Raw genomic sequence first — 10,100 nt, 5'->3', positions numbered from 1 at the left:
TTATTATCTTTATAAAAAAGTTATATTATTAAACCAAATATAAATTACTTCGTTATTGTACATAAATTAATTTATAAAAAATTTGAATTAAAAAATTACACAAAAAAATGAGGAATTTTAAATAGTTAATTTAATACTAATATCGATATATTTTTGTCAAATTTTTATGATATCTTCAAACATAAATTTTATTTAAAAATAAAAACATTATCGCTTTCTCAAAATCACATAAAGCCATATGATGGAGAATAGACCAACGATGACCGTGGAAGCTACATACAGAATCTTGCGTATGGAAGTTGAGAAATTAATTACTTGGTATGTTTTCATTGAGACTTAACCAACCATATTCGTGTATGTCATATTGTCATTCTTCATCAGTCATGGCACTTATCATATATGCATGGCTGTATAGTTTATATCGGTATTTTGTGGTTCAGATTGGCTTGGATGTTCATTCACACAACATTCCAGCACATGTTACTTTAATAGCAATCTTGGAAGCTCTCCTGTGTCCTCGTGGCGTACCAAGAAGCAACTGATTGTTTCAGGATCCTCTATTGAAGCTAGCGAGCTCTTGATTCTGGCTACGATGGATGTTGGATGATCTTGAAGCTCCACATTTGGATCCTGTTATACATCACTGTTTTGTGATTGTTCTTTCCTTTTTTTTTTTTTGGTAGAGGAAGTGATTATTATTTGCTATTGGCTTATGTATGAATGAATGATTATTTTTTATGTAATTATCATCATCACATTACTTCGTGAGTTAATTAATTTGTTGCTCCAATGATCATTTTTATGTTGATTATACATAAAATAGTTTTAAAAGAATACTAGTACAATATGTAAACGATTGATACATATAATGCAATTAAATATATTATAAGTTATTCTTGAAACCATGTATCATTTTACTTATTTTTGTTTTCAATATCTTAAAACAATAAGGGATTGTTTGTTTACTTTCTAATGGTTCCATTAAGAGGTTCAGTCAAAGGTTGATCTTGTTTGGCAATTCTTTTTGAAGATCTGAATCGTTCATTTCCTTTCTTAATGGTTCCTTATCCAGGTTCTCTATTACTCAAAGCCACTTTTTTCCACTATTACCCTTCTTCACTCTAAACACCATACGTAAACCAGATGCATTCATATATACAACTTCTATGACCTTTTTCACTCTCACTTCTAGAAAACTGAGTATTAGCGACGGTTTTTAGGGACGGAAAAGATCCCTCGCTAATCAGCGACGGATAGGCCAAAAATCCATTCCATTCGTTGATTAGTGAGCGATTTGCAACGAAATAGATTTTTGGCCAATCCGTCGCTGATTAACGAGGAAAGAGATTTTTGGTCTATTCGTCACTGATTAGCGAGGAATTTACGAAGGGAAGCCCAAATATCCTTTCCGTCGCAAATCCCTCGTTAATCAACGACAAATTAGCAACATAACAGTTTTTTTAGACTTTACCTCAAAAATCCCTCGTTAATCAGCAACCGATTAACCACAAACACATATTTTTAATAATTATTGTTGCTAATAGAATTCTTTTTTTAAAGCTATAAATGTAAACTATATTTGATTGATGTGCTTTTATAATAAAAATTGATAATTTATCCTTAAAACAATTATCAATCATGTGATTTACATAAAACAAAGACTAGAGATTTTTAGTGAATCTGGTTTGTTGAGAATTTCTATTTTAGTCCTTATGATTTTAAAATTACAATTTTCACCTCTACAGTTTATAATTTATTATCTCTTTTGTTCTTATGATTTAGAATTTATTGTTTTTTTCGTTCCTATAGTTTATTACTCATTTATATTTTAGTCCTTCATATTTAAAAGTAGTGTTTTGGTCTAGGGACGAAAATGTAAATGAACTGAAAATTGAATAAATGAAAACCGAAATTTTTAAACCACAACATAATCTATTCTGAAAAAGATCACGCCTGGTGGGACTCAAACCCACAATCGCCTGATTAGAAGTACGACTGATCCATTAGGGCACTGGCGCTTCGATGTTTCAATTTCAATACAATATTTTATAATCAAAATCATTCCAACATAGGATCCATTTTATTCAAGTGTTCAAAATTTATTGTGCTTCTTTTTTGAAAAAGGAAAAAGCAAGTCCTTTAGTATAAAGTACATATTTTTTTTCTATTCCATAATCATCAAAACCGCATTTCTAACTTGTTCGGACTTTAAAAGAGATTTTACATTTGAGATCCTTGTTATTTAGATACATTTTCTATGACCCATTTGACATGTCCAACCAAATAAAAATTTAGAGTTATGGTAAAAGAGAGCTCTTATTAGGAAAATTATTCTAATAAATTTTTTGCGTATATATATTTTCAGGCATCACATTTATTTACCCTAAAATGAAGTAACTTGATGACTATGAAGGGTATAGTCGGTGCCATTATTGATATTGTCTTTCATAGTGTAGATTTTTTATGATTCTTAATGGTGGCATTATTATTATTTGTTTGTGCTATCATTGGACATGCTCATCGAAAATTTGAGAGGGTACAATAATATATTGAAGCTTAAATTTGAGTTTAATGGTTAACGACAGTGTAACGCTATAATAATAACTATAAGACGCTCAAATTGGAACCGGTTTCTTTGTGTTTGTTAATTATAAATAGTTTTTTATATTTTATTTATATTATAGTAATTATTTGTGTCACATCAGGTTAAAAAAATTGAGATTCACCGTTGATAGACTATCAAGAGGATCACTATAGCTTGTATATGATTCAGGGTTTATGACTATTCATATACTCAAACGACAACTATTAGCGTTAAGAGTGTTTATGTATATGTAAGAGTTTTAGGAGCAGAGGCGGATGTAGTAGTCAAAAGGTGACGATGTGGACCCCATAAAATTCTCTTTTACAAAGGTTAAAAACAATTGTTTTTAACATTCTATTATATAGTTCTCCCAGTAATTTCAAGCCTCTACCTCCACCAACTAAAAAAAAAAATACCTTCAAATCAACCAAAAAACCAAAAAGTTCTCTTGAAATCAATCAAAAAACCGTCTTTCAGAATCGACAAAAACACTAAAAAAATCCCCCGAAATCCACAAGAAAACTCTAAAAATCCCTTGAAACGCATTACTGCATTTATGCGGTAGTTATGATACGTTTTTCCCCCATCCCCACCCCCATCTCCGACTTCGCGTAGTTAGATTGTATGAATTAGATATTTTAAATTATATGAATTTATTAGTTTTAATTTGTTCACACTGGGGGTATTCGCGTTCCGGTTTGGACGGTTTAACCCTCAGACCACAAACCAAGCCGTAATGGCGGTTTATAAAAATTTCAAACCGAGCGGTTTGACATCAAGTGCCCAGACCGGTCAAACCAAACCACGAAAAGATGGTCTGGTCTGACCGGTTTAGGCGGTTTGGACCTTTAATGGACTTTAAATATTAAACTTAAAAAATACATATATAATTTATAATTTTAGATTAAATATCCATTTTGATTATCTTGGATATTAGAGTTTTTGTTGGTCTTAGGGATATATTTGGATCATAGCCTAAGGTAAAAAAGTTGGTTTTACTAATACTAAAATAAAACACACACACACACATACATACATATATATATATATATATATATATTTGGCGGTCGGTTTTGTCCAAACCACCCAAAAAAGGTTTCAGACTGCAGACCGGAGTGGACCGGACCAGTTTTGCTATTTTTCAAACCAAACCAAACCGCTAGACCGCAAAAAACGGTCCGGTTTGACTTCGTTCGGCCGACTTGAGCGGTCCAACGATATTTTTTTAGTACTCCTAGTTCACACTTTTGGTTTGTTATGTTATGGTTAGGTTTTGTATAAATACCTATAAGAATTATGTAATTATAAATTATTTAATTTTAAAATTAATAAAATTAGCGACAGATTTACGAGGAAAAGTCCGCCGCTAAAAGTTTCTGGTCCCTCGCTAATCCTTCGCTAAAAGTCTCTCGCTAATCCGTCCCTGAAAGTTTCTGTCGCTAATCCGTTGCTGAAAGTTTATCTCGCTGATCCATCGTTGAAAGTTTCCCTCATTGATCTGTTGCTGAAAGTTTATCTCGCTGATCCGTCATTGAAAGTTTCACTCGTTGATCCGTTGCTATAAGTTTCCGTCCCTGATATGTCGCTGATAGCATTACTTACGAGCTTTTGATAGACGGACGATCAACGACGAATGAAGCCTTTAGCGACGGATTTTTCCATTACTGATACTCTTCATTTTTGTAGTGACGGTGCAATTAGGTCGAAAACGCATCGGACGAGCCATGTGACAAAGAATCTTCCAACGGGCTTCCTATATCTACTAAAGGGAAGGGGAAGGAGTAGAGACTTGGATGACTTTAGTCTACCTTAAAGATGTCCCTATTAAATAAAAATCTTGGATCGACCATTGTTTAAGAGTATTATAACCAATATTGTGTTAAGATTTTATGATTATTGATTACAATAGAATTCAATTAAGATTGTCATTCTATAAAAGCAAATAGAATGCCATTCTTGAATGTTGTCTACTAAAAGATAAAACACAAATAGCCTCGAATCTAAATTGATCAAAGCCTCTTATTAATCGTTTGTTAAGGGCCCGTTTGGTCTACATGACTTGATGAGATTTGAAATTAGATTCCATATCACTTTCACACTTGGTTTAAAAAAATTCCAAAATTGAAACCACACTTGGTTTAAAAAAAAGTCCAGAATTGAAACCCCATAAACCAACGGGTATTTCATGGAATTTTTATAAAATTTGTTTGTAATAATATTTTAAAATATGTTAAAAACATTTATTTTATAATAATCAATTAAAAATATAATTTAATTATTTTTATAAATTATTTATAGAAATTGGAATTTTTATTTCAAATTCCATAAACCAAACATTCTAGAATATTAGGTAAAACCAAAAAAGCCGCCTTAACTGTGGTCACAAATCATAATTACTTTGGACTCTTAATTTGGATAAACTATCTATATTACTTTATAAAGCAGAAAGCCTCCAAAATCTTAAAGTCTTAAGTTTTTTAATACCCAAAATACCCTTGCACGCCTCCCCTCTTCCAAAATTCCTTTTACACCCTCCCCTCCCCAAGATCCTCTTCCCCATGAGCACTCTTCCTCTTCCCCAGGAGCACTCTTCATCTGCCCCAGGAGCACTCTTCCCCGCATCGTTTCGTATTCAAATTCCCACGGCCCGTTTTAAATCGGTGTTTTTCTACTTTTGGCCACCAACTCAACTCGGGATCGAGCAAAAACCCCAATTTGAATCTCGATCCCGCCATTGAAACCAAACTTCAAGCAAAAATGAAGATCAAATTCATCGAATCCAGCTGAGTTCGAGAAGGATTTCCATCCATGGCGTCACTGCATGATATCGAAACTAAAAATCCTTCTCTTTACAGTCGAAAAGAGAAATCTCTCGGCGTTTTATGCTCCAAGTATTTACTCATTTTAACATTTCTCTTTACACCTTCACTGTTTAGATCTTTGCTTCATATATAACGATTTGAGATTGAATATTCTTCAGTTTCCTGAGGTTGTATAATCGAGATGGTGTTGAATCGATTGGATTAGACAACGCGGCAAATCAATTATACTGAAGAAAAGAAACAAAGGATTAAAGGATCTTGGAAACTACAGGTGTTGAGAGGCGGCGAATTTACGACATTGTTAACATATTAGAAAGTGTTGGGGCAAGGTCTTTGACTCTTTTCGCCATACATCTTTGTGTTGTTTTGAGTTTCTGATGAATAGGTGTGTATATTGTATAGTCGTTTTAGGGTTTTGTTTGTTTTAATTTTGTCTAATTTTCAGGTTTTGACAAGGAAAGCAAAGAATCAGWATAYGTSGAAGGGTTTTAATGCAATTCCATATGYGTTGGAAGAGCTTAGGGTATGYTTAAATACATGTTTATGATCTTAATCTGTTTGTGTTGGTATGATGAATCAAAACGTTAACATGGATGATTGGATTCTGAAATTTTGTATGTGCATTCACTTCTAGAAACAGGCATCTAATGAGAACTCCAAAGGCTCACAGTACTGCAGCTTTGGAACCGTAAGTTCTCCATGTTAAAATTGAGGGTTTTCTAAATTCTCACACGTTTGAACCGTAAGGGGTGGGGTTACTTTGCCCAAATACATAATAGATTCAGGTTTGAATCCCTTCTCTTGTCTTTGTCGGCGAGTTATCTCACGATATGTCTCCTCATATGTCGTGCCCATGGGGGAGTTGTATTGGTAATCAACTTTTTGCCGAAATAGCATGATAAGACCAATTTATTAAAAGGGCAACATGATTTTCTTTAACCCATTGACATTTTGTAGCAATTGAACTGCAAGTTAGCTTATGATGGGGATTTTGTTCGAAGTTTATTTAAAAACATGGATTTTTTTTTGCAGGTTTTAAATGAGAACGATTGTCGTCGGCCTTCTAACTCAAACAACTCAAACACTGACAGACACCAAGGGGATTGAAGCGGTGCTTTTATTAGTTAACTTACTCTTGGTTAGTGAAGGCAAGTCAATTCTTGGATGATTAATAGGTCTCTGCAAATATGTGTTCGAAGGATACTTTTGAGCTAATATGGCCGTCTGTGGTGTGTAGTTCAATGAGGAAGGTGAATGGGTTAATAGTAATAAGTTTCATGTATATATGCTTAACTTCTCTGAAAGTTTTTACWCCTGAAGTCAACAGCTTTGCACATTTGGACTTGCTCTAGATGKGTGACTTTGCACTTGGTTTAAATTGACTGCTCTTTGCAGTAGCTTCGGAACATATACATAAACATTCATGAGAGATGCTAGCATTTGATTTTAGATGTTCTTTTAGATGGTTCAAAACAAAACTTTTACTTGTGCAGAAAATAACAACCAAACAGCCCTTTACTTGAGATTTCATTTGAACCCATCCCCCTCTTCAAGTCTAGATAATCAAATTTAAATGATCAGATGTTGGGACTGCACAATAATTTTTTAGGGCTAAATGCATGAAATAGCAACCTACTTTCATAAATTTTTTTATTATAGCATTTTACTTTTGTTTTTCTTTATTACAGCAATGTACTTTCAAATTATTTTTTATTAAGGCATTGTACTTTAAAAAATCTACCCATAATAGCAATGGGTAACCTGTTACCTTTTAAACCGGTTAACCCTTTGACTTTTTTGCTTGTGTGGCTTTAATGAGGTGATGTAGATACCACATCATTTTGATGACTTAACTAAAATTGAAATAAAAACCTATTTCAAATTATTATTAGTGATTTTCATTTTTCATTGCTATGATCTAAAAAAACATTTAATTTTTTTTACTTTTTCTTATTAAGTTGCATTCAAATTAAATATTCTTAGAGTAAAATATTTAATAAATAAATATGAAACATTATTTTCGAGATATATTTTGTTTGTAAAAAAGGTAATTTTTCCTATTTTATGTTGTTCAAATAAATACATATCTTTTAAAGTTCTCTTTAAAATATTAACGAAATAAATTGTTATCTACAATTTTTTAATATTGTTATATTAATAAATAATTCAAAAAAGTCTAATTAATTTAATATATTTATACGTCAAGTAAAAAGTTTTTGAACAAATATAATATATTCTTTAAAAGATAATATTTTTTGGTAAAAAATGAACAATTCTTATTTTCTTTTTTTCAAAAAATGCATATTTTTTAAAAAATGTTAGCGAGATAAGTTGTGTTCTAATAGTTTTATTGATATTGGTATATTAATGAATAATTTAGAATTTTTTTAATTCATTTAATACATTTATTAAATAACATGTAAAATATCTAAATATGAAAAGTAAAAATACAGTGTTTAATAAGAACTAGTAGATGCTATAATAAAATAATTTTGAAAGTACAATGATGTAGTAAGAAAGTCACATCATTATAGTACATGTGGACAACCTATGTGGACAATGAGGTGTCACGGAAACCTAGTATAATGGGTAAATTTAAATCAAAAGTTTACCCAATGCTATAATGGGTAAATTTTTCAAAGTACAATGTCTTAATAAAAAATAGTTTGAAAGTACATTGCTGTAATAAGAAAAACTGAAAGTACAATGCTATAATAAAAAAAATTATGAAAGTAGATTGCTATTTTGTGCATTTTGCCCTAAGTTTTTATGGCAAACTTCTACTGTAGAAATAAATTGCACTTGCTCTCTGTTCAGTTTTTTTAGAAGTTCCTTTATTAATGATGAAAGGGTGTTTAGAAAATGAAATTGATTTATGATAAAGAAGAAAAGCACTTTTAGGACCCAGCACCACACCCTCATGGAGGATTATCCTATGCTCTGTATGCTTGAGAAATGTGAACTTCTAAGCCCAATTTTTTGTTTTGCACAATAATTGGATCCACATTGAATTTAACTAAAATTAGAGCGTCTGCAGTTGCATCTCCTTTTGTACTATGGCTTATAGTTTTCTGTACCACAAAAGCATAGCGGTTGGTGATACTCTGCATGGTGTCATATTCATGCATTCCTAGCAAAGGGTACATATAAATGAGGTTTCAGAACTAAACCCCTAGCCACATMATATCTGGCCTATATCTATGTCCCAATGTGATCATAGGAGAGAACTGACTACGCATTTGGCTATTGAAGTTRGGTACTTTGTGAGCTGAGTTTCCGAATGGACATTATGTGGCCATCAGCATCAGAAGTCATGGTAGGAAATCAGTAGCTGTGACCTCATRTTGAGAGCACATTTCTGCAAGTGCTTTTGTATAGGAAATCCCTTCATTTTAGAAGTGGTAGGATAGTGTACCTATTTTTTTTAGAAACAGCAGATTTATTAAGAAACCACCAAGGCTAGCAAGATGCTAGCACTTACAACAAAGCCGATAAAGGGCTGATACACCAAGCATTCCAATCAAGATCATTACAAGACTTCGATCTAATTCTAATCCAATTAAAAGAAAATAGCACAATATCCTTGAAAATCACCATCGGGATTTTTATGGGTTTGTTAAAGACCAACGCATTCCGATTCGTCCAAATCATCCAAATGAACGCCATGAGAATTACTTCCAATACCTCCTTAACCCTCTTCCCTTTGAAAGGAAATTGCGCTGCCGAGAAGAATTCCGCCCAATTGGTAGCCTGACAAGGAAAGCCCGACCACCAATTCTTAACGTAAGCACCGATCACCTTTGTAGACGAACATCCAAACAAGAGATGAGCTTCCGTTTCAGTATGACTAAGGCAGCAAGGACAGAGAACCGAACTCATCCGGACACCTTTTAAGTAGAGATTATATCTAGTGGGAAGTCTAGACTTTGAAAGACGCCAGATAAGCATATTAACTTTAGCGGGTTCCAATTTGTTCCACTTCGTAAAGCTTCCATCGGATTGTAAAATACCTTCCTCGATCATTCCCCGACACGTCTTGACCGAGAATACCCCGCCTTCGGATAGAATCCATCTTCGATTGCCATTAGTATCAACGGGCCAGAAGTTGTTAACATTCAACTCAGCTTTCCGGATGAGAATGTCCCATTTAGAAATAGTTCCCCATACACCCGGTTTCTTACATCCGACACTTAAAATACCCCCTTTATCACCATGAAACGCCTTAATACTCTCTCTCCAGACACTACCCTCTTCGTTAAGAAATCTCGACCACCACTTTGCAAGAAGACTCCAATTAAGCGCCTTCAAACTACCGATGCCAATACCACCTTTATCCATTTTATTACAGGTAACTTTCCACTTAACCCAGATAATTTTCTTACTCTGTCCAGTCCGGCCCCAAGTGAATTGGTTCCTAAGGCTTTCAAGTGTGTTAAGCACAGATTCCGGGACTTTAAACAAAGAGAAAAGATAAACTCCCAAGCTACCAAGAACCGATTTACACAGAATCTTCCTACCACCAAACGACAAAGATTTGGCCTTCCAAGATGAGAGTTTCACTTCGAATTTGTCCACTAACTTGTTCCAGCTACATCTTCTTCCCATCTGCGCTCCTACTGGAAGACCCAAGTATTGAAACGGAATAGAAGAAATCTTACAATTCATTATTTGAGCGAGCAGCTCAGCTTCACCGG

General features: G+C 33.4%; 2 protein-coding genes across 2 annotated transcripts in view; one reads left to right on the top strand and one right to left on the bottom strand.

Moving 5' to 3' along the window:
- Positions 1-607, top strand: part of LOC112503834 (putative disease resistance protein At3g14460) — a 6,912-nt gene extending 6,305 nt beyond the window's left edge. Inside the window, exon 2 of the mRNA XM_025107824.1 lies at positions 441-607. Within this exon, the coding sequence (XP_024963592.1) occupies positions 441-607 (167 nt within the window). The remainder of the gene's footprint in view (positions 1-440) is intronic.
- Positions 608-8,883: 8,276 nt separating this feature from the next.
- Positions 8,884-10,011, bottom strand: LOC112503833. The gene has a single exon (XM_025107823.1). The coding sequence runs from the start codon at positions 10,009-10,011 to the stop codon at positions 8,884-8,886; it is 1,128 nt and encodes a 375-aa protein (XP_024963591.1).
- Between the last annotated feature and the right edge of the window lie 89 nt (positions 10,012-10,100).

The sequence above is a fragment of the Cynara cardunculus genome, unplaced genomic scaffold (genome assembly GCF_001531365.2).
Source record: "Cynara cardunculus var. scolymus isolate 2C unplaced genomic scaffold, CcrdV1 Un_Scaffold_3966, whole genome shotgun sequence".
In the NCBI taxonomy this organism is placed as follows: domain Eukaryota; kingdom Viridiplantae; phylum Streptophyta; class Magnoliopsida; order Asterales; family Asteraceae; genus Cynara; species Cynara cardunculus.
This window is presented reverse-complemented; position numbering and strand designations above follow the sequence as displayed.

Coding starts and splice junctions, on each gene's coding strand:
- LOC112503833 (XM_025107823.1), bottom strand. CDS start 10,011: ATGGGAAGAAGATGTAGCTGGAACAAGTTAGTGGACAAATTCGAAGTG.